Source organism: Centroberyx affinis, unplaced genomic scaffold, assembly GCF_046629955.1.
Source record: "Centroberyx affinis isolate AG114_WGS23_722 - 3 ecotype Tasmania unplaced genomic scaffold, CSIRO-AGI_Caff_v1 ptg004231l_1, whole genome shotgun sequence".
Taxonomy (NCBI): Eukaryota; Metazoa; Chordata; class Actinopteri; order Beryciformes; family Berycidae; genus Centroberyx; species Centroberyx affinis.
This window is the reverse complement of record NW_027281972.1, coordinates 19725-45338: the sequence shown is the minus strand read 5'-3', so window position 1 is coordinate 45338 and position 25614 is coordinate 19725. Positions and strand designations below refer to the sequence as shown.

Below are 25614 nucleotides of genomic sequence, written 5' to 3'. Positions count from 1 at the left end.
AACTGTTTATAGACACACCCTGAGGTTAACCTTGGAGACAAACGAGACGCAGAATATGGTTGTTTACACGACAACGACGGCGCTTGATGTCGACGTCAACTCGTTTCGGCGCACAGGTCTGACGTCACGCATATATCGGAAGAGACTGCGAAAAGTAAAACGTTAGAACAACGTGAAGTCTTCTCCTTCTCTGTGTATGAGTCTAATAAAGTCAGCGACAGCCACCAGTATTAAAAGCTTCATTCACCACAAGAAAATATCTCTTAAAAGGTAGGCAGACGCATCTGTTAGCATTAGCTTCTGCTAGCCAGCTGCTCCTATAAGTTGAGGTTGAGAATCAGTAGTTTTTGATCCATATCAAATCTGATGAAATATCGTGACAAAGCATAGTGATTAAGAGACAGTCTGTGTAAATTATGTATCTGAAATTGTAGCTTAGGCAGAATTTAGCAGCAATTCACTATATAAACAGCAGTACCAGAAGCAAATGCACACGTTGGCAGACAACGTGTCGATAATGTGCAGATTTCCACCGTTAGCTGGTACAACTTCCCCTTCAGCTCTATCAGTTTGTTGTGATAACGTTTGCATTTCATAGACCAATATTTGGTATGTGTCTGTGCCTGTTTCTCCAAGCTTGTTCATACTCATGATTTCCCAAATGATTCCCCCACTCAAGGCAGGAAACATGGCTCTGAACAAATCCATGCATCCCCGGAACCGATACAAAGACAAGCCGCCGGACTTTGCCTACTTGGCGTCCAAGTATCCAGACTTCCAGCAGCACGTGCACACCAGCCTCACCGGCCGACCTGTGTGAGTACATGAGACTGCACAGAGTGGGTGTAACTTTGTGTGTTTCATATTAGTCACTAAGATTGCACCAATATAATACACAATGTTGCAAGCAGTGATTTTACAGTTCAGTTAATGACAAGCTGCTGCTCAAGTTCACCAGATATGACATGGTACTGTTGCTGAAGTCATGAATTGTAGTGTGGTTGACTGGAAAATGTACATGTTTATTGAAAGTAGTGTAGTGACACTCTGTGTTGTCTTGCTTGGATGAGCCTAACCCTAACCAACAAACAAAAGAGGCAGTTATTTTAATTTAACATAGCTGTGAAAAACTTCAAAGTTGACAGTGTGCACTTTCACCTCATAATCACTGACTATTATTTCACATCTAAAGTAATATGAATATGGAAACATCAAACAATATGTTGTTTTCCCCAATACTGTTGCTCAATGTACGTTTGCCATTGAAATGACCTGTCTATTATATCCAAGAATGTGTTTATGCCTTCAGGTTTTCCTCTTGTGCTCCACAGTGGAGAGTCATGCCTTTGGTGTTTTTTGAAATGCAGTGTAGCTGATACATAATTAAGTGACCATGAAATGACCAGGTGTGTTGCCAAGCATCCAAAAAACAGAAATGGCCTTTTGGATCTCTCAAATATAGAGGCAGACAGACACCAAAGAGAACTCTCTGCTATGAGTCTGGATGCTGATTGGTTTTCTATATCTTGTAAACTGTGTAAATCTGAAATGGACTCGCACACTGGTGTGGATCCTGCAGGTGCAGGGTGATGTCTGGGCCCGCAACAGGGAGGAGCATCAAGAGCCGTCTAAACACAAAACAGGCCTCCTGGCAAGATGTGAATTACTGACTAATGTAGTTCATGAAGTGTCTGCACTCTCATGCTGAGCTTCCTGAAAGGAAAGTGTCTTTATGCATGCCAATCTTGAGTTATGTTTCATGGTCATAGTTTGTTGTCATTGCATCAACATAGAATTTTGATAATCAAACTTTATGGCAAAATTACATTGAATAAATGTAATTTATTATGTACAACACAGAAGATCTTTTGCAGATATTTAATCAAGCAGTGTACACAAACACCCTCTCACCAGCATGCCAACCTAACTCTTAAGCCCTCAGGTACATATGTGCGCACACACACAGAGCCTTCACCATCGTTATTCATATCCCACTTGACTCAATTGCCATCTTTCCTGCTCGTTCAGCTTTCAGCAACAGCAGGAGGACAAATGATTAATGCATGCACTATCAACAGAGTTGTGGTTCTTTCCCTTCTCCACTCATCCTGTCTGCCTACATGTTTGTTGGTCTCTTGCTTTATGAGACTGACTACTAAATCTAACCCCCAATATTCCAGATATTGCACAGTGACCAAAGATTGCCAGGCAAATTACCCTTTGTTTCACTCCGTACTCAAACCAGACATCACAAATTGACCCAGGGTTGGACTTGGACTGTAACACTACCAATGTCCTTCTCACCAACATACTGCTGAGAAGTCATCTTGTGAGTCCAGGCAGGAGAACAAAGGAAAAATGTGTCTGGAGGGATTAGTGGTGTTGACGTCAACCATTGCAAGCTCATGATTGCTACTGTGAGGGTTTTTGTGAAGCACGATGAAGCATAGTAGATGGTGTCTCTCTCTTTTTACTCTCTGTTTCCATCCATTCCTCCTTTTTATGTCTCCTTTCCTCTGCATGCACCACCTCTGTTATCATTGTGTGGCACTGGAGGCTGTGTTGTGGCTGCAGGATATAAAGTGTCCTGTGTAGTTGATAGCCTCTCCCTTTGATTTCAGCTGCCAGCCCCTTCACTCCACTCCAGTTTGACACATGCATATGCATTGACTGTGTAAATATGAGTAACACCTGCTCGTTCAAATAAATAAACAGAACAGGTGAATCCAAGTGAAAGCTTTTATTTCCACTTGATTTCCAGCTAACAAACCGATTCAGTCATGAAAGGGAGATGTAGAGAAATTGCAGGAGACGAGGAAGAGAAGGATTTTTAATCCTGAGATTTCTATTGACAACTGTCTTTTCACACGTTCAGTCAGAAAATAACAACTACATCCAATAATCAAAATTTAATACAAAGAAAATAGTGAATAGGCTCACAATTTAAAAATTTTTGCTATCACATATTTTGAATTCTTTAGCAATAATAGCAAAACTGCTGTAATAATATCCAGTGAGGAGACGGTGAAGTCAGATGTGATCTGATCTTGAAATGTCTTATTGATATGTAAATTTGGTCTCAAACTACTTTTTTGCTGAACTGAGTCTTGTAAAATTGCATCACTGTATTTTGCTGTTGTGCAACCCACGCCTATTTGCTGCAACTTCTGTTTCCATGCAATTTACCAATTAATCACAGTTGTATTTTAAGTAGTCATTATAGCCATAAAATTTTTGTCATTATTTTAATCAATACAAAGTTCTCCACAATCAAACCCGACTCCCAGTGAACGTGTGCATTGACAGTTTTTGTGGGACGTTGTATTTTGAAAATTGTTTGCACTTTGCAGCTTGAAACATTGCATTTGTGGGTTTGGGTTTGTCCTGGCAGAGTCAGTTGTTGGGTTAGAGGGTTTTTTATCTACCAGGACCAGGACTCTTGCCTCCCCCTTCTTTCCCTTGTCAGGTGAAACGGGCACCAAGTTGACGCGGCGAGGAAATAACTTTGTGATATGCAGATGAATGCAGACAGCGTATCGCTAGCGAGCGTGAACATCTGTGTGCCGCTGTGAACATATTGGTGTGGGCTGATCTTTTGCGGTTGTGCGGTGGCCAGTCAGTCGTCTTTTTGGCAACCAGGCGTGAATGTGTGGGCTCGCTGTAAAACTGAACTTGATGTCCATCTGTGACAGGTCTTAATTATAGAGCTTCATTATGTGGCATCTTTCTGTCTCTTACTCACTGACAGACAGACCAACAGGCAGACAGATGACAAGCAGCCTGTCAGTGTTTGGGCTAGATACTTAGCATGGGAATAGGAATTAGCCAATTAGGTAATTTCCCTCTTTTAAAGGATAAGGCTGGTGTTTTTTAATGCATTGCTTACATCCTATGAAAATAACAAAATCAGCAATGATTTTGTTTTGCCAACAAGTCTCGTCCATGTAGCCGGTGCCCAATGAAGCCATGTCCCAGCAGAACTCCATTGTATTAAAAAAACAATTAAAAACACGTCAAAGAGCCATGCCGTTGCTCTGGGCAGCATATTTCATCATCGCAATGCACCGAACCAGCCGACTTTTTCCTCAAACAACTTAATAAGCCGGCTGTAAACATGTTTGCAATCTCAGGAAAGTAGTTCCGTAGCACCGAAAATAGTCCCCGGCGTAATGAAGAATTTGTTCCCATTTGAATTTGATTTGGTAATAACTACAACAGCCTGACTTTGCGTGGTAACAGTTAGCGATTTTTAAAATTGAAACTATGTCTTTTTGAGCTGTATTTCAAGGTTTTTAGCTTACAATTGGAGCCGGGTTGACAGCTAAAAAGGGAATGTGGGAAGTCAGAAAGTAACGGGAGTAGAGCAAATGCATTGTTGATTTTGTTATTTTCATAGGATTTGTTGACGGTAAGCAATGCATTAAAAAACACCAGCCTTATCCTTTAACTATATGTGTCATTTTTTAGACAGCAGAAAAAAATGTGAAAATACACACAGGTCACTAGTGGTAAAGCAGGCTGCATGCTCTTGTTGTGTATCTGCTCAGCAACATGCCAGTTCACGGTTTCCTTACTCAGCACATTGTACTATGATAAGACCCACTATTCACTCAAGACGGGTGAACAGGCGGGAGAGAGTCGCCAGCCCAGACTGCTTCCCTAAAACTTCAATGGAGGTCCAAGATTAGTCACTTTGTGGTGTGGTATCTGCTCCGGCTGGCAGAGATTTGGCGCTCTCTCTCTCTCCTTGCCAGCGAGTCTCCCTCCCTCCTTTCCTCCCAGTCTGTCATTCCGTTAGTGGGGGGATTAGCGTGGTTTTGTATTTCCGGATTAATTCATCTACTGGGTTTTTAGTATTTAAGCAGTCACTTAGAGGATGTGAGTAATCTCGGGGAGACACCCGCTCAATCCTCGGGGGAGATACGTCTCCCCTCATTTTGGGACCCTCACTGGAGAAGACTGATAGCGATGGGTAGAGGCAGGGAACACAAACCAGAGGCAGCAGGGCAAGAGGATGTGATTGGAATTAAAGTGGAAGTAAGGAACAGTTATTCCCCTAAACAGACCGAATGTTGGCTTGTTGCAGTCATACTTTTTTTTTAAGGGGGGGAGGGGGATCAGGCAGATAGAAGGATGGGATGAGGAAGTATGAATGGGTATTAAAAATGCAACAGCCTGGGTGACATTTAATTTGGAAGTCATATTTTTCATGGACTGGGAGACGATCGTCTGTGGAAGGCTTTTCACTTCCGTAATTAATGGAATGTTAAATTTTCACACTAGGTTCCTCGAGAGAGATATATTATTAAACATGTTCTTAGCAATAGAGAAGAGGGGAAAGAATAATTATGACCCCTGGTAGGGCGATGCCCTCGTGTACGCCACGTTTTATATTGATAAATGTAAACCTGCAACGTTCAGCCGCAGCTCCTCTCCAAATCCCACTGGAAAGCTAAGCAGAGCCATTACCATACATCTGTCCCTTCACTATCTGATGGAGAAGATGACAGGGAAAGTCTTGGCCCTAGGTAGGACATCGCCTTTACATATTTCACTTTTTAATACCATCGCTGTGAAGGAGCCATTGTCAGCTGTGTGGTTTCTCCAAAGCCCCCTTGATAGCTAGGTAGAACCTCACTGTACCCCACCTGATTTATCTGAAAACCAATTAAATTGGAATTATAATTTGGGTCGTGTTGGGGCTGGCCACAGGGTTTCTGGTAAGCAGCTCCAATCAGCTTTCTTGTGCTGACATGAACTGATCTGATTATAAGAACGTATGTGATTTGGTTAATTTGATGTTGGCAGATGAGTAAACTTCAAACAGCCTGACCTCCCTGATGAGTTGATATTATCATCGTAGATTAAAGTATTCCTGCCACCCGCCGTCACTAAACTAAAAATGACAATGCACAGTACAATAATGTGAGCTGCACAATTATTAAATTCTATTGACATATCGGCAATATTGAAACATTTCATTTCATTTAGATCATTTAACCTAAAAAACTTAAATCTAAAAAGGGCAATGAAATAATTTTGTTCCTCAGATCATGAAGCCTAAAAGTGATTAGTAATTCTGATCATAATAATAATAAAAAATCATCTGGATTATAATTTCAGCCATAACTGTGCAGTCCTGCAGTTAGGCGCACATCTGTTTGTTATGGGAATCCTAATTGGCTCCCATCTCAGCATCAGCGTATTTGCTGAATTGCAAAATAACTCAAATGTGTGAAGCACAGAGACAAATAACCAGATTGGCGTTAAATCCACATATAGTTTTAAGCGACGCTCTCATCACTCCTCTTCTGAGCAGTCAGAATGTGTTGAGACAGACGTAACGTGGGACAAGAAGTTGCTGCTAATCAGCACAAAATTTTACCCAGCACATTCAGAATAAAGTAGGTGTGCCTTGAAGGTCACCTCTCTGCAGAGAGAGACAGAAAGTGTGTGTGTGTGTGTGTGTGTGTGTGCTTTCATGCTGATCATGTAGTGTGCCAGCGGGGCGGTGGAGGTGAGAGTGGGCTGTGGTCTCCTGTCTTTCTCAGCAGGAAGCTTCCCTCTGGATTAACTAGCTGCTCTTGTTCATCTATCTGAACCTGAACCCAGGACTGTTCTGCTGCTCAGCACTTTCACCTTGTTTTTTTGTTTCCTCTCCTGCATCATGAACCGGTTCTTGTCCTCCACACCTCTCTTGTTCACCCTTTCCTTTGCTGATATGGCCCCCTCCACACACACACACACAATATATATATTTTCACCACATCTCTCCTCCTTTCTCTCTCATCTCTTTGTTCCTCTCTATATATCACCCCTCTGCCAGGTTTAGGGTCCACAGGTAGAACGAACCTCCTGTGTAATTGTCCGCTGTCTTCTCCATGACTCACAATACACACCTCCCTCTGCTCCTTCTTACCTGGTCCGGTGGTGATAGATTCAAGTTCTTTACAGAAAATTACTAGGAATAGTGTTTTGCTTTATACGCCTAATAACTGCAGTAATATGCTTCCCATTCAGATTGTCAGATTCCTTTTGTCTTTACCGTTGTCTTAACATAGGTATGCTTTTGCCAAATCACAACTTTCTGACACTGGTTTGTCCCATCCCGAATGCCGTCAGCCACAGTAACGGCGTACCCACGTGTCGACGCACCTACGCAGAGGCAGAAACGTAAATCCCGGGCACGCTCACGCTCTATCTGGCATCAGCCATTGCTCCAGCGTGGCCGGATTTGCGTGCTCTCCTCATCTGTGCAGTAGGTGGGGTTGCTATGGAGACGCAGCATTTGCAGTGCCGCTGATGGGAGTGATTGGTCTGCATTGCACACACACACCGGCATACACACATATACACACACACACACACACACACTCATCAAGGGGCTAAAAATAGAGGCCTGGCATGCCCGCTCTGAACGGCCTCACTCTCTGTATATTGATCCTTATCCAGCGACGCCTCGGAGGAGAAATGGAATAGAGGGCAGAATATTTTTTAAAAATCTGACAGATGAGAGAAGCATGCCGTCATTTGGAAAGGAAGCGCTTTATGCTGATACATCACTTTTCCCTCATTAGCTTAATTCATCCTAACCTTTGCCAATTTTTAATCTTTAAATGTCTTTACTGGTTCGTCTTTTGAAGATGTGCAGTGCGTCCCCGAAGCAGCCAGGTGTTCGTGTTTCTCCTGGCACTAAAGCTCACAGCAACAGTTGATTAAACTGGACCATTAACCTAATATGATCGTTAGTTGTACTAGGGACACTTGGTGAGCGCTTCTCATTTGTATCCATCCCACACCTGACTGGTGGAGAGTCATTTATCTTTGTTATCACTCCTGAATGAAGATGCAGACAGGATTTGGGGATTAAACCATAGTGAACAGAGTCTTGGTCACAAAGTCTGAGGCAGGTTTTTCCCCCATTTTGCAATCAATCTTTCTTATGAAATGCAACTGAGATGAGAAGGGATTCCCCCTGATACAAATCTAGTTGTTGGAGTCATGTTGGTGAAGTTTGGTCATCAGACAGACCTGGAAGAAGGAACAAGATCAATACATTGTTTTGCAACAGCACTCAAAGTAAAATAATCTACACAAAATACACCATAATGACAAAGTGAAAACAGATTTTTTGTGGTTTTATTTGCTAATTTTGAAGGCACTGGATCTCAGAGTCATAGCTTCATCTTCATCAGCAGTAGTCCTTCTTGTCTTCACAATAGAGAGAATATGCTCACACCAAACTTCTAAGGTGCCAGACGCTCCCGTCACCGGGAAGTGTCTAATTACATCTGCCGAGGTGCGAATGCGCTCACAGAAGCTTTAATTATACCTATCTCGCCCACTCACTTAGTCTCCCCTACCCATGCCTGCTTTGGTGACAGCTGAAATCATTAAACATGTCGAGAGGAGAGGGTGGGAGAGCTGGATGTGTGCGACTGGGAATTGGGGAATAAGTGGGAGGTCTAGTAATGTCGAAAATGTGAATTTCAATTTCATTAGCAAGGGATGGGCTGCTTATCTCACTATTGTTCTTCATCACAGTGTGTGTCTGTGAGGAGAAGTAATGGAGGGCAATGCAGAGAGCTACCAGGCTGGAGTAGCAGGGGGTTAATGGAGTTCTGTGTTAAGAGGAGTCTGGTAAAGTGCTGTCAGTGACAGGCGGCCTCATTGGTAAAGCAAGAGAACAAAATTGAAATCATTACTAATTCTTAATCATCATCAGATATATTTTTGGTTAGAGGTAATATGTTTTCAATTTTAAGTGTAATATCCCTGCCTTTCTTAGCCCAAAGAATGCTCTAGGATAACAAAATGCTGGAGTGTTGTTGTTGAGTGTGGTGTGATGGACTCAAGCGGCCATATTTGGTTTTCTTCTAGAGTGAATTTCAAAGAGCCGGAGGCGGTGCGTGCGCTGACCTGCACCCTGCTGAAGGAGGACTTTGGTTTAACCATCGAGATCCCTCTGGAGCGCCTCATACCCACCGTCCCCCTGCGCCTCAACTACATCCACTGGGTGGAGGACCTGATAGATGGCCAGGGCCAGCCACGCAAGGGCATTGACATTGGTAACGTCATGTGACCATCTTTCTATTCATGTCACACCACTCATGTCATTAGCTGTGTGTATTATCACTTTCCTCACATCTGGGCTTTGGCGTCACAAATGAATCAAGGTGACATATAATTACCCAATTACTCATTCCTGCCGTTTAGCTTAGAAATTTCCTGAAGTCGTTTTCAGTCCAGCCCACAGTGATTTACTCCATAATTGTATGCTTACAATTATAGTCAATAGCTAAATGAAGTTCAATACAAACATTTGTAATGAATGTTAAAGGTGTTCAATTAGTAATCATGTTTATGTGGACATAGGGGGATTCCTCTAGATTATCTTGGAGCAAAGCTCATCTCTGTGCGTCTGGCTCAGGTCTGTCCCACTTCCCCAGAGAAACTGGCTGCCAGTGGCACAGATCGGCAAAGAGCGAACGCCTGTTGGCGCTTCCAGCTGGTACACACCAGCCCATCCATTTCCTGTGTACCTAGCACTTATCAGCCAAATCCCCATCCACATGTCACAGCTTGTTTGCTGCTCTATCCATCAGAAATACAACTGTCTCGTATTGTGATTGTGTGTGTGTGTGTGTGTCTCCATAGCTCCTTAGAGCCTTGGGTCACTGATTGGTGACCCCGACCCATTCTGTAAGCAGATTGGAGCTGTCTGCTCCCTGATGGATCGCCACTGGGCATATAATTTCCCCCCGTCTTTAGCTCCACTCCCCAGTGGACGTCTCTCTAAGCCTGGATAGACTATATAATGTAGGGCTTGGTCTTTGTTAGGCCTGAATGATTTGATAATAGTTGCTGGAATTGTATTTTAGTATCCATTACACCCAATAAGCGAAAAAGAATGCATTAGATGCTCATTATTTCAATTACACAGTCATTTACTTAAAATAGCTTCACAGCATATTTGCATATCGTTCACTGAAAATCATACCCATTCATCATCCTAAAGCATACACACATTTTTGTTGAGCTGCCAAAACGTGTGTGTTTATGTGTGTTTGTTTTTCCCAGGCACTGGAGCGTCTTGTATCTACCCCTTGCTGGGAGCCACTATGAATGGCTGGTACTTCCTTGCCACAGAGGTAGATGACATCTGCTTTGACTACGCTACGAAAAACGTGGAGCAGAACAACCTCTCTGACCTCATTAAAGGTGCGTGTAGTCCACTCACCACTCAACCAATATATTTTAAGAAATTAGCTCACTCTCTTAAAACGGCAGTTTTTCAGTACAGTACTATGACATCTCTCTTTTTCCAACCCATGTTTGTTTATATACAGTATGTTGTCATAGACTAATATCCTCAGCTTGCCTGCCTTGGCCTTATTTCTTAATTTTAATTATCCCAAGATCTCTGTCTTTTGATTAACTGAAACAACTTACAAATCCTAGTCTTGTCTGGCGCTTAGTTTTCTGTGTTCTGTGCATTTTCCCAGTTGTCAAAGTTCCCCAGAAGACCTTACTGATGGACGCCTTGAAAGAAGAGACAGCCATTGTGTATGACTTCTGTATGTGCAACCCTCCTTTTTTTGCCAACCAGCTAGAGGCTAAGGTATGATTGTCTTACCCTGAATATTAGTTTTCATTGGTGTTCTGTCTGAATCTTGAGAACATTTGAATTCAAAAGGTTCAAAAGGTCTTTGTGCATCTGCATTTGGCTCCTAAACGGCATTTGTTCGCTGGTTAGAGCAACCCCAACAAAATGCAGTAAAATATTGTAATCAGCTTCCAATAGGATTTTATCTCAACCTCTGTATCTTTTTCCTCTCTCCAGGGTGTGAATTCGAGGAACTCACGGCGACCTCCTCCCAGTTCGGTAAATACAGGCGGAGTGACAGAGATCATGGCAGAGGGCGGTGAACTGGAGTTTGTCAAGAGGATCATTCATGACAGCCTGCAGCTCAAGAGACGCCTCCGGTGAGGAATAGGGCTTGACTCGGACCTGATTTTTTTTTTTACCCAAACCCATTCCAGGGGGTGTAGCTTTTTGTGAAACCAAACCTAGCCTGAAGCTTGAATCTGAGCCTGAACCAAAACTAAATGAGAAATTCATCCCTAAGTGAGGATTCATCTTCAGAAATGGTAAGCATTTAGGATTACACAGCTTCACATGAAACGGCCTTTGCACAGGCAGATGGTGGCAAAAAAGCATTGCAGTTTTGTCCTTTTGGAGAGTCTTTGATCAATTTAAGAAGAGGTTTAGATGGGAGATGAGAGCACCAGTGATGGGGAGACACCAAGAGGGGAAAGGGGCAGATGGGATGCAGTGCAGCGATGGAGCTGTCACCCAGAGTTGGTTTAATGATTTGGCACACACTCACCCTGTGCAGTATCCAGGTGCCCACAGGGAACAGCTGTGTTTGGGTGGCTGGGGTGTCTCCAAACCCGTCACTGTACCCCCTCCCCCCCGTTACCAGGCCTGTCACTGGCGCAGCAGAGTGAGACACGGATGCAGGGAGGAACGGAGAGGTGCTATTAAAGCTGATTAGACATGCCACACCTGCATGCCCCCCTAGAGGGAGTGTAGTGTGTGTGTGTGTATGTGCAGAATTATGATTACTCTGCACAAGAGTGTCTGTGTGCTGTATGCAGTGCTGTGTGTTTGCATACGCTCCAATGGAAAGATGAGTGGCCCTCAGAGGGGCTCCGTTTGCCTGCATGTTAACACCTGTGTGCTCTTGTGTAGCCGTGCGTTGCACTTCTCTGTCGAGGAGAGGCTGCCACCGAGAGACAACCCCTGGTCTCCCTCTCTTCCGCTCCTCTTCTTCTTATCTCCTCGGCTGTCTCTTCCCCTGCCGTGTCAGGTTTGGAGTTTGGGCCAAGCCAGCCGGAGCCGGCTGTCACTCCCAAAAGCATGCTGGGACACCAGAGCCACCAGGTGTCCATGGAAACCCAGCCAGCTTTTCTGATTGGTCCTTTGAGACACCCCACCCCCCCGCCCAGCTCTTCTTTCCAACAACACTAAACTGTAATTACTGCCAGATGGGGGCGAGCCACCTTGGTTACCAATATAACACACACATACGCGCACACACACACACACACATAGACACACACGTCACAGTGCCCAAAACCACAGTTAGGAGAAGTAGATGATACTGCCTATTCAACTTGCTAAGTGTTCACTGCCATTGATATGAAAATTACCATCTCTGGTGATAAGATTGTAATGATACGTCTGTGCTTCAGAAGGCCTCGTGAAGAGAGAAGCATTAATACGGTTGGGATCTTAATCCAGCTGCACGCTTTGGGACTTCTGAAAGGGCCTTGTTGGAAGAGGGAAGCCAGGAAGCTGTCATGGGCGTTAACACGCATTTTGAGTCTTCCCCCCTCTCCTTGGGAAACATCTGTGGATATTAGAGCTGTTTAATATTTCATTGTGTCACCTGAGGCGGATGCTGTGTCCCCCCAGCCCTTCACCCCTCCGGGCGCTTCTCCAAGCATGCATCTTCATGCCTCCCTGACCCGGTTAACTCTGTGTCCTTACAATCATTCACAAGTTAAATATCAAACAGATTTAAAGAATGTAATTTGTCTAGTTGGCCGTGGCTGTAGCTTTGTATCTAAGCTAGATTTAGGGATATGGTTGTAAATACAAATATGCCTATGTACTGTGTGTGTGTATATTATCACAATTTATGTGCAATTTATGCAAGATCTTCTCTTTGCCCTGTAGTAAAATCCTTTTATGTTTTTTTTAAGCTATGGCTGATACATAAAGACCATTAGCCTTACAAAATATCTAGTAAGAACTAAACACCCTGACAAGATTAGTGAAAATTGGTCAGTTTTCCTCCCAGACTGACTCCCTGATGTGTTTATCTTTCCTCCATTTTCCTTGGCCGGACTCTCTATAGGTTGCTTATTGATCAAAAACAGCCTCATCTCTTTATTGCACAGCAGAGATTATTGATTGAGCCTCCTCTGTGGGACAACTTCAAAGCAGCTTTTCCTCTGCTGTGGAGCAGACAGACCCGGTTGTTTTTCTGGCTCGCGTGTTTTACTTTAGTCTTTGTGGTCCCCCGTAAGCCCACCTCGGTTCATTTGATCTCTGTCTGGGAGTTCATGTCTGGGCCAGCAGCCTCTGACACATCCACAAAGACACACAACTGGCTAATACAGACTGTTTCTCCTGCAGGTGGTACAGCTGCATGTTGGGGAAGAAATGCAGCTTGGCACCTTTGAAGGAGGAGCTGAGAAAGCAAGGGGTGAGTAGCCAGCGCGACCCAGAACAAAGGCATGGATCCCAAACACACGCAAGCATGTACATCCACTACAATCAATAAATATTACAAAGCAGTCATAGTTTCTTGAACTCCGTTTGTGCATGCGGCAACATGCCCCAAGGGCAAGCTTCGATAATGGCTTGTTTAAACAGTGCTTTGCCTCCCATCTCCCACCAAGCTCTTTTGGGACTGTAAGTTGATGTTAGAAGGGGGGGGGGGGTCTATTGAACCATAACAGATCAACCCTATCTAATATGCCAGCTAAGCAATGTCACGAACCAGTCATGAATGACCTGATTTCTATTAGTTGTGCATGACTGAATCGCATGGCATTTTGTAGCTAGCATGCATTAGCATCATTAGCCTAACTAATATCCTAGCAAATGACTCCTGACTGTTATAGGCCTCTAGTTCTACACCAGCCACTTCACCCACATGTACAAAAAAAACATGACTGAGAACAGACTGGCATCAGCAGACTTTGGTAAAACCTCTGTCAGTCATCCCAAATTGTCCATGGTCCCCCCCCAGCCTACCACCCCTCAAATCTTGCCCCCTCCAGAGGTTTTAGGGTGCTGTCACTGCTCATCAGCATGAGTGCAGCCTTGGCTATCATCCAGGGACGAGGACGTTGCCTCATTTTAAAGTGTGTGTAAAAAGAAACCTAGCCTAGTTAATATGCTAATGTTTTCTTCCCTCATTTTTGTCCGTCACTCCAGTCGTCTCCTTGTCTCTCGTTGCCTTTTTAATTTAGCAAATGTTAAGCTGGGCTACTCATGAAAGCCCCCCGTCTCTCTGATACAGGGCTCTTGACCTCTGACCTTTATCTTAGTGACACTTCCCCTCCTCTTATTTACTGAAACATCCCTGGGAGAGAATTTGAAGTGGTACAAACTGTTCTGTTTTCACACGGGCTTTCGCACCATATGTGTGAATGTGTCCTTTTCACATAACATTTTTTTTTCTCACCCACGATTAGAGATGTGGAGCTCGTTGAAGCCAGCAGTCACAGTGAGAATAATGTCCGTTTACATTGTTAGTGCGCTTGCCTTAACCGTATACACACACTGAGCATGACCACTTCGCTCTTTCAAAAGTCATTGAATAGGCGTTTGACTGAGTGTGTTCTGGGGTGAAGCGTCAGAGCAAATTCTTTTTGCTTGACATCATGTGTTTATGTAGACTTATTTTGTAGCATTGTCTTAATTTTGCCAGAATCATGTGTCTGGAAAATGTAATCTTGATATTATGCTTCACTCCAGCAAGTTAACATTACTTGTTTAGCCTACCAAAAGAAAAGTTAGCAGCTAAAATATGTAAGACTACCTCAGGTAATGTTACAAGCCAGGAAGACAAATAATCTTTGCCACTTTCCTCCCTGCATTATTTTGTTTGTCAAGATCTTGAGAGATGGGTCACGTAACTTGGCAAGCCAGACACAGCCGTAGAGTGTCTTCCATCTAATATTCAAAGACAAGTGGAACTAGGATGAAAGATGAATGATTTAATGACTGGGAGAATTTGAGAACTAGATGTTTGGTTTCTGTGCCGCGACCGTCAAGCTCTTCTGCATAATAAACTTTGTCAGCTTTTGCTCATCACATTGTGGACCTGGCTTGCATCAGCACCTATCCTATCATGTGTGCCCACGATTTCTCACTTCTCATAGATAATGAATGGAGGTAAAACCTTGTGAAATAGCGTCTGGTGTGCAGCTGCCCTCAGAGTGTTTTATTTATGTCTGACTCAGTGTTTGTCGTGTGTTTTCAGGTGCCCAAAGTGACCCACACAGAGTTCTACCAGGGACGCACCATGCGCTGGGCGCTGGCCTGGAGTTTCTATGACGATGTGATCGTTCCGGTAAGCTGGTGCAGATCGGTAGTGTTGTCCGCTTAAAGATTTCCAACCATACTGCCCTCTTAGGCTCCGCAGATTGTTCTGTGGTCATTCTGGTTGCTTGGACTGCTCCCCACCTGCTGCAGGATGTTTCCCAAACCCCAAAGCCTCCTCCTCAATAATGCACTCCCTCTGTGTCCCGTTCTGTCTTCCCCCTCTCTAGCCCTGCGTCCTCCTTCCTTCCAGCCCATTCCATTAGACGCACTTATGCCGCCCTCTGGGGAGATGTTTATGTGTCTTTAATGTGCTGTAGCCAGGCAACAGTTGCCAGGGTAGGAGTGTGCGCATATGCCATGCCATCATGCTCTCCGGGCAGTGAGAGAGGGGCAATGGAGATAAAAAGAAAGCGGGGACAGAGAGAGAAATGGTAAAAATAGTAAAAAGCATCATAGAGAAAATGTTGCAGCGATGTGAGAGAGAAAGAGAGAGAGAGAACAAAGGGGGATAATGGAAATGGGCGGAGGTGGTTACCAGGTGCAAGAGGAGAGGTATGTTGAGGACTGTTGCAGTCTCTCTTTTGATGGATTCCTCTAGTCTCTGTTGCTTTTCAACATAAAAGCAGTTGAGCAGAAAGATTGGCCTACATTTTCTACTGCCGCCTCTCTCCCTCCTCCTCCTCCTCCTCCTCCTCCTTCACTCCTGTCCACAGTTATTTACACACGGGAGCTGCTCAGCATCATTACCAGGCAGACCCCTCTAGTATGTGTGTGTGTGTGTGTGCGCACATGTTTATATGTGAGAGTTTATGTACGTGTAATTCCATGCATGGATGACCCCTAATTCTGCCTGCGTGTGTGTTCATATGGATGTATGTATGTGTGCATGGGGGTGTTCATTAATGTTACATATAACCTATAGTATATGTGACATGCATGCAACGGTGACCTACTTAACCCCTTCATAGCAGGAGAGTGGCCCTGCCCAAATCCCTCGGCAACACCTTCTCTCCTCTCCTCTCCTCTCCTCTCCTTTCCTCTCCTCTCCCTCTCTTCTCTCCTCTCCTCTCCTGTAATTTTTTGCTTTTTCTCTCTCCTCCACTCCATACATTGGTTTGTTTAACCTATATTTAAACAGGCAGATGACAGGACAAATTCTCCTTACAAGGACAGGAAAATTCAAAAGGAAATTCAGTACACTACAACATATCTAATGAACTGATCAATATCTCTGGCATCTAATCCAGGATGTTGTCTTCAAAACAATCCTTTGTGTAAATGGCTTAATTGATTGAGCTTGATCAATTTGAAAATGAACGAAGAACATATGCAGCATTGTGTTCTACTTTTACGAGTGTGGAACAATTGAAGCTTATTTCCATTATGGCTCCTCATTACTGGGAGGGAGAGATGTGGAGGATATCGAAGGGAGAAACAGATGGAGTGGAGGGAGGCAAGAGAGAGGCAGGCAAAAAAAAAAATTACCAAACAGACAAAAGGAGAGGATAGAGACAAAGGAGAGTGAGATTAGGGTGCAGACGTAGGGTGAATAGAAATAGCAGATAGAATAGACTGCCAAAGAATGTTTCTCACAGCCCCGAGGCTTGTTGTTGTTGATGCTGATGCTGCTGCTAGTGGTCCATCGGAGCATCATGTGACTCAGACAGGGCCGCTGGCAGGAGAGGGTTAAGGAGGGTTCAAGGTCAGGAAGGCACCAGAGATGCAGAGGCCATGTGGGTTTGGGGGGTTGGGAGGAGAGGGGTGATCAGAGTAGGCTTTGCAGTCTATGCCTGAAGGTTTTTTAGTTTTTGGTGTTTTTTTGTGTGTATGTGTGTGCGGATGCATGTAAGGGGGGAAAATACATGATTTAATGACACTTGATCTGGAAAGAGCAGCTTTTATTGGACTCAGAGGCTTTTACTGTCCCCGGTTTTCAAAATTAGGGGGGTGGTTCTCATTACCCACAGAACAGAAGAGTTGGCTGTTGATGTAAAAGGCTGTTGTGTGTGTGTGTGTGTGTGTGTGTGTGTGTGTGTGTGTGTGTGTGTGTGTGTGTGTGTGTGTGTGTGTGTGTGTGTGTGTGTGTGTGTGTGTGTGTGTGTGTGTGTGTGTGTGTGTGTGTGTGTGTGTGTGTGTGTGTGTGTGTGTGTGTGAGAGAGAGAGAGAGAGCATGCAGTGAGAGTGGGTAAGTCAGATAAATAATGGAGTGAAAGTGCGGCAGAGTCACAGACGAGGATGTGATTCAGTGGAGAGGGCTGTACCTAAAATTGCACACGTGGGTTATGTAGGTTAGATGCCCTTTGTCTGTGAATCTATGTCTGTGTGTCTGTGCATGTTGACTGTGTTGGTGTGTGTGTGTACCAATGTATTAGTGTGAATATCTATGTCAAGGATGCTCCGTACCGTACGAACATACAGGTTTTCCTTGATGGATTTTATTGATTTCTTTTTCTTCTCCTGTGAGCCGAAGGGCTTTCAGAGCAGACAGAGAGAGAGAGAGGCGCTGAGAAACAAACAAATGAAGCAGTGTTAACAAGCTACCAGACAAGCCACCTTCCCTTGACAACCCCAGCAAACACAATTAAATATGGCAACCTCTTCTAAAGATGTATCTACACGGATCATGATTTTAACTTAAAAAAAAACCTAGTGACCAAGGCTGAAAAACCCATCTAGAATCTTTTTTTCCTCCAATAATGATGAATAAGAAGACACAGGGAAGATGAATAAAAGCTTAATTGAAACTCGACTCCTAGGTCAGCGCAGCAGCATGAAGGTCACAGTCTGCTCCTCCTCTGTGCTGTTTGTAGGTCAGTTGGCCACGCTGTCTGCAATGTCACTGTACTTTCCTGACTGCAGACCCCCTGCTGCCTGCCTCTCACTGGGCCTGCGCAGACTTGCAGGTGCAGCTTCACTTACTGCTGCTGTGGATGTGTGGGAGAAAAGCGCTGCAGAGCGGCTGCTGTGCACGGACACGGTTGGGTAATGACCTTTTCCGCCATTACAGCATGACATTAGTGGGGGATCAGAAGTGAGCGGCAATGCCCAATTCACTGCAGGTCCAGGCAGAGCTGAAATGGATTGGGCTCCCTCTAGTGGTGTGTGTCGAGACTCTGCCCTCTCCTGCCATCTTATGTCAATTTCTCCTTTCTCTAGGCATGCACTGATGCCACCAGTACTAATTCCAAACATCATTTTATATTGAGTAGTGATACATTACTTTAACTGAATAATAGACCATTAACTTGGAATCATAGATAAAAAAGGATTGACAATACATTACATTTTTGTCTTTTAGAGAGATGAAGGTAAAATCAAAGTTGCTTTGCTTTGATTTCTGACATATTGCACATGACTCTTGGTATCAAATGTACATTTTGGGGAGTTTCCTTGATAGATGGTACCCTAATTTAGCCTATTACTGGCCTGATATCACACAAGATAATAAGACAAGATGAACATTAGGTTGTTGCAGCAGCAAAGGTAATGGTATTCAGCAGGGATGAAGACAAACAGAAAATAAGCACAAAATACAATAGAAGACAAGCAATAAAAACAGTAAAATAAAAACAATACTTAAATATATGGATTAAAATAAAGTTTGACTACAGTTACTTAGAGTTGTCACTTACAGATGTTACTGGCAGTCACGATCACTGACTTGAATATGGAGTTCAAAATTTGAAATGTGATGTGTGTGTATACACTATGTACTGTATATACCAGTATCAGTACATCCTTGCATTGTTCTCAAACTTCAAATTATTGACAGTAGCATGATCACTGTCATTTGGGAGTGAAGAGAGTGAGGTAGTCATACAGACAGACAGTTGGAGATCTAAGTAGAAACATGGAGAGATGCAATTAGTGGCGCATCTGTGATTTGACGACATGGGAGTCATCATCTCCTCCAACATGTGACTCCCTGTCTTTGCCTCCATTTCTCTCACTCCATCAATCCAGATTTAGCACAGTAGTCGTCACTATTTCTTTACTTTTACAGTGAAGGAGTGATTTGTCTTCCCAGCTCTTTGTTACCCGTCTGCTTTTTTATCCCCCTCCCCCTCATGCTCCCCACATGCTCACCAGTCCTTCCAACCAGGCTTCCCATGGTAGGACAATAAGAAACCATCAGTCCTGATCTTCTCGCAGACTAATGTCCATTTAAATTTTAATGATTATGGATGGATTTGTGTTTTACCCAACAATTCATACTTTAATTGTTATTATGACTTGATGAGTAAAAATGAGATGTACTGAATACTTATTCTGATTATATGTGCTATCACGTCTGTTAGTGTGTGTTTGCCTTTGTGTGTCTGTGTTGAGTTCAGTGTAAACTCGTGAGTCTGCCATAGTTATGTTGGGAATGGGAGGCATGCAGGAGGAGCAGCATCACGACGAACAGTCATGGACACAAGTTTATCCTTGAACAGCCACAGGGCTGTGGAGCAGACGGACAGCTTTGTTTTAAAGACATGAGGCAGGGCAGTTTATATATGTGATGCCTATAGTCTTGGAAAGGAAAATCAAAATATTCATGAATATATACAACTCTATCTCTCAAAGCCAGAAACTAGAACACCAAGATCTGAACCCATTGTATTGTCAAGATGTAAAAACTGGAGCTGTTCCATAGAGAATACATTGGAAAATACGGTAAATAATAATGTGATACTTTATAGTGCCGGGAACGAGACTCTCTTTTCGTTTGGCCCCCTCCACAGGGAGGTCAGAGGTCACAGGTCACAGTCAGATACAGAACAGCCCCCCTGGAGTACACACCATGTGTTGCTTGTGCATCACTTGTGTGGTGATGGCAAACGTGCCAGCACCCTTTGAAAGCTGGCTGGTATCAGATACATAAGGATGTTGTATCAGCACGCTTTTACTGTACAGCTTTTACAGTACAGTATGGCACATTAGTGTAGTGGAAAAAAACAACTGCAATACAATAAAACAAAATATACAAACTCAAATGTTCACTGGGTCCATAAAACCAGTTATTCATTGTCAGTGAAAATTTTACAGTTTCATAACACCACTGAGTTTGAGTTGTGGTTTGAGTCTTACTTTTGGGGTTTCTGGCTTTAGCTGTTTTTCACAAATATTGATTGGACTGTTCCAGACTACGGTAATAACGTATTGATTTTCCCCTTTAAGTGTCCCATTTATTTTCCTGATTGTTATAAAGAAGGGAAATAGGAAAGTGAGGAAAGAAGTGCATTGTTATTTTATGAGTCTATTTTCAAACCCACTAGCTATCAGAAGACAAGTTTATCCTTTAACAGATTTCTGAGTTGGCCGTATAGGAATGGTTTAATCTACCAAAGTTCAGCCTGGTCATAGATTAAAACTTCATTTTTTCCATTGAAAAATAAAATTAGTCCTGATCTACGCCTAACTCATGTCTGTGAAACAAACTTGCATATCTTTCTATCTAGCACTTAGAGGTTTAAACCTATTATACAGATCAAATAGTGCGTGATAGTGTTGTCTAATAGTGTGATGAAATGTAGTCTCTGATGACTTTGCATCACTTCAGATATTGTCCTGATGACAAGTATCAGTATCAGCACTTTATTGTAATCCAGCTTGAACATTAATAGTTTGGTTTTTTTTTATGTTGCCTTCAGTAGTTTGTTGTAAATGAAAGAACCCTCTTCCTTCCAGCTTGTGCAGTGTGAACCGCTGCCGTTCACTGCCCCCTACTGGCAGCCATCTGCACATACTTGTGTACTAGTACCAGGATACTTGTAATGAGATCTAAATGCCAAGTTTAGTGCACTCAGGCGGTCATTCCCAGTATGTGATGCAGACGTCTGAGAATGTTGCTGTGTCAGAGTTACTGGGTGTGATCTTTCAGTTTTCTCAACCTGCTATCTTCATCAAATTAATTTAAATTACATTACACACAACAGTGCCACAACACAGAACTATTTAAAACACAAAAAACAGAAACATAACAACAGAAACAAAATAAAGAACATAACATAATGAATGCAATAATATATGTACAAAATAAATGAAATGGGGAAAACTCACAAAACAGAAACAGACAGACAATTGGACAGGAACAATGACAAATTGTTGGAAATATTTCCAGATTATAGGGGCGGGACTCTAGTGATCTCAAATCTTCAGAATGTATACTGCTTTCTTATTGGAAGCAGATTCGCTGCTGCTGTCTGTTGTGATTGATTGTTAGTATGTAATTTATGCAGAGTGTATATTTCTGATGATGCATTTGGAGAATATACAAAAATAATTGCTCCATAACAAATCTCTTTCTCTCTCTCCAACCCACCCCCCACCCTGCAACCCTCCCCTCCGGGTTCATCTGTCTGTCTCTGCCACTCGATCTCTTTTTATTAAATATTTATAGAAAAAGAGAAACTGTTATAATTTTACACCATTTTGTTTTACTTGTCTAGAACAGTGTTTCCCAACCCAGTCCTCAAGGACCCCTTTTCCTGCAAGTATTGGTTCCAGCTCTACTCTTGCGCACCTGATCCAGTTAAGGTCTTAATGCTGATTGGTAGAGACAGATCTACCTGAACAGAGCAGCATGAAAGTGTGTAGGCCCCATTGGGATCAGGTATGCAAGAGTAAAGATGGAATAAAAACTTGCAGGACAGGGGGTCCTTGAGGACTGGGTTGGGAACCACTGGTCTAGAAGAATCTCCTGTGCAGATCTGTGGTTAATTCTGGCTGTCCCTCCTCTGCCTCAGTCTCCTCCCAGTAAGAGGCGTAAGCTGGAGAAAGCACGGAAGCCGCTGTCGTTCACCCTGCCGGAGGCCGCTCTGAAGGAGCTCCAGGCTAAAGCCTCGGCTGTGGGCTGCAGCGCCCGCGGCCCTGTGGACAGCATCACCGCTCTGCTGGAGAAGACGCTCACTGACCTGCGGGTAAGTGTTGAGGTGCAGGGATACAGTTATAAGATATTGTTCTTTAAAAAGGTTATCTGTATCGGAGAATTTCCCCCAACATAGTGCTTGTTAAAGTGGCCGATGAGAGACATTACCGATTCCAGTATGCTCTCTGTCAGGTCCTCTGTGCTCCTTGACCTGAGTGCGGCATTTGATCTGGTTGATCGTGACACCATGTTGGACAGTTTTGAGAAGTGGGTGGGCTTCTCTGGTCTGGCCTTATCTGACTGGGAGTTTTTTTGTGCCCTAGGTGATTGCTCTTCTAGGAAAGTTACCCTTATGTGCGGTGTCCCACAGGAGCCATTCTTTTTTTATTATACTTATACTTTTATACTTCTTTTGTAATTTTTATACTTTAAAGTGTTCTCTTTTTTATATTGTTTTTCTACATCATGTTTGTAAAGCACTTTGGGTTGCAACCTTTTCATTTGATTAAAATCCAATTGCTCACAATATGAGCAACAATTCAGAAATCAAGGCAAAGTGACTTGACATTCTGCCGTTTTCACACACAGAAGCATATTTGACCATTAGTTTAGGTTCGTTACACAAAATGTATTGCGGCTTCTACACTAGATGTTTAGCCGCCCACAGACGCCATGACATGATCAACGCGCTGTATTTTGGTTAACCGTTAGTTAATTACTCACAGTTTGATGATCCACGATGGTTTGGGTGGTCCAGGGGTTTGAATGGGTACTGAGAATTGTTGGGTTAGGCTATAAACTGCTTTGGCTGACTGTCGTGTCATAAATGAAACCAAAACCCCAAACAAACATTCCCCAAAATAAACGGGCCTTTTTTAAATAAATCAAAACCAGTGGGGAATAAACAAATTCACCAAACAAAACTAAGATTAAACCAAACAAAATAACCAAAAACATGTGGCGGTTGAAGACTGTATCTCTGTGGCGTCTTCCACAGTCCCCCAATTTCAGCACACCTGCCTTAATTAAGGGGCTCCTGAGATGTGAGGTCAGGTGATGCCGTACGCTTGGTTTAGCACCAAAAACTACCACTAGGTGCTGCCAAACTATTTACATTGAAATAATTGAAAACAATAGGAAATTATAAGAGCTTGCTAGAAATGGCTCTAACAAAATGATTGCTACATAATATCAGAGTTTAAATTGAGTGAAAGTAATGAATCAGAATCGGTACATCGCACACCGTGCAACCATGTCACCTCAATATGTGTGTCTGTTCCTTCTACTTTGTGTGACACTGCAGGTGCTGCACAAACGTGTCCCATGCAGAAAGCAGCAGCAGAGCCTCTTTCTGACCGCCGTGGAGAACACCTGGATCCACGGACGACAGAAACGACGCGAACAGACCCGTCAGTTGCGAGAGCTTCCCAGAGCGCCCCCTAGCGCTGGAGCCGGCTCTCAAACCACTTTGACTGCAGCTGTCCCCGCTGCTGCCCCATCCTCCCAGACCCGGCCCTCCTCCGCGCAAAACAGCGACACCCAGAACAGCACTCGGAACAAAGCTACGTCCGCACAGGAGCCGGCAGAGCAAACGCCCAACGGCGGCGCCTCGAGCGAGAAGATCAAAGAAGAACTACCAAACCCGACTGAGGAACAAAAAGAGGTCTCGGAAAATGTAACGGGCGAAGATGTGGACATGGAGTCTCCCACTTCCACAGAACCCCCCACGCTGTCAGCACCAGCTACAGGACAGGACACTGGCCCAAAGGAAGAACCTGCTGCAGCACATGAAGTGAAAGGCACCTCACAGGAAGTGGCGCCCTCAAATCGGCCCGTGAGCCCCGGTGCAGATCAGCACTTCCTCTTCAAGTGTCTGCTGAATGTGATGCTGGAGGAGCGCGATGTGGGGATTGAGATGCACTGGGTCGAAGGTCAGAATAAAGACCTGATGAACCAGCTGTGTACGTACCTGAAGAACACACTGCTAAAGACTGTGGGCAAACCGTAAATGGCAAGAAACACAGGAGAAAACTTTTTTTTTTTTTTTCCTTTTTCCAAACAGTACAGTGAATAGAGACCTGAAAAATTTCTATTTCTTTTTAGAGAATAGGCTTGATTGCCAGCCTGTTGGGAAGTTTTTTGTTGTTGTTGTTTTGGACAATTCAGCTCATTCAATCGTGCACAACAGTCAGCTGTTGCTCGTGAGAAGACTGGAAACTGTACTGTTGACTCCAGTGTAACTACTGGGAGTGTTCGTACCTGTGGATCATCACAGTCTGACCATTACTTCAGGTCAAATCACCTGACTTTCTTGGGCCAGGCAGTTTTCCTTTAGGCAGCACACAAGCTGGTACTTCCAGCTCAAACTTGTCAACAAAACATTTGTAATAAATGTACATTTTAGTAACATATTTGTTCATGTGTCCATCTTTCATATTTTTGAGCTGTTTTGTGCCTTGCAGTAGCCAGGTTAAATGGTGTCAAGGCATTTTAGGATGTTAAGATTGCAGTTCCTTTAAATGGCCACAAGAGGACAGAGTACATCTGTCTTTCTCATTCAGAGGTCTTATCCCAGTCATTATCAGTGATATTTAGATAAAGCCCCTCAATTAGCCCTTCAATACAAATTGTCTTTGTGAATGGCTTTGTGATGACAGTTGATCCCAGTGTGGTTTCACTGATGCTTATCTTTTTCCACTCATTTACACTCGAGCCAAAACGACAGCCTGTGTAACGCAGGATGTTCCTGGACTCCCTCAGTCTTTCCTGTGCCTCGAGAACATTTACTATTGTGGCCCATTTATTGTTATTATTAGGTTGCGGCTGACATACTTCCTGATTAGAGTTGAGTGAATAACAGGAAAAGGGACCTAAATACCCAGGGCCATGTGTATGCACAGGCAAATTCATTGTCGGAGAAGTGTGTGTGTGTGTGTTTCACAAGCTAAAAAGACTCGCTTCCTGCTCGTACTAGTTGTTCTGAAAGCTGTCCCTGGGTTACGCCAGGACTTTGACTTCACCAGCTTGTGTGTGTGTGAGAATCATGTGAGAGTTGGGGGGGAAAGTAGAGCAACAGCATGCTGACAACAGGCACTACTGTCTCTAGATTTGTTACAAATAATTGTTCTGTTACAACGGAGCTGGTAATAACATGCACTTTGATACTGTTCTGATCCATCAGGGGCAAACAACACAAATGAAATAATGGTTATGGTCACATTATTGATTAGTTTTGGCTGATTCATTTCTACCTCCTTGGAGATATTTGTGCTGAACATGCTGTCTAGTTGCTTACACAAGAAGAGGAAGTCTCCTCCAAGGGCAGGCAGTCACCGCGGGACTTTGACATTTTGAATCAGTCAAATCAGTCTAGCTACAGCCAGGCCGCTGCTGGAAGTGTGGGCTGATGTAATGAGCCTAATGTCAGTAATAAATCTTGTAGGAGGTTGTATAACACACCTCTAGTTATTTATGATTCACGTTTCCATCAAAATAGAGTTGTGCTTGGTTTAGAATATTTCAGAATGAATTATTATCGAAATGGCAGGCTCACCACACTTACCTTTGCATTTATGTTTTTGCTTGTATTTTTGGTTATCTGGGAATTCAAGCTTATTCCACTGTTGCACTCATT

The 25614-nt window shown here is 43.5% G+C and overlaps 1 protein-coding gene across 1 annotated transcript; it reads left to right on the top strand.

Moving 5' to 3' along the window:
- The first annotated feature begins 142 nt into the window (after nt 1-142).
- On the top strand, nt 143-24383 carry LOC139664338 (RNA N(6)-adenosine-methyltransferase mettl16-like). The gene is made up of 10 exons (XM_071543129.1): nt 143-270; nt 680-816; nt 8881-9068; nt 10081-10221; nt 10506-10621; nt 10844-10986; nt 13208-13277; nt 15066-15155; nt 21859-22032; nt 23284-24383. The coding sequence occupies exons 2-10, from the start codon at nt 689-691 to the stop codon at nt 23986-23988; spliced, it is 1755 nt and encodes a 584-aa protein (XP_071399230.1). The 5' UTR covers nt 143-270; nt 680-688; the 3' UTR covers nt 23989-24383.
- The last annotated feature ends 1231 nt before the right edge of the window (nt 24384-25614 follow it).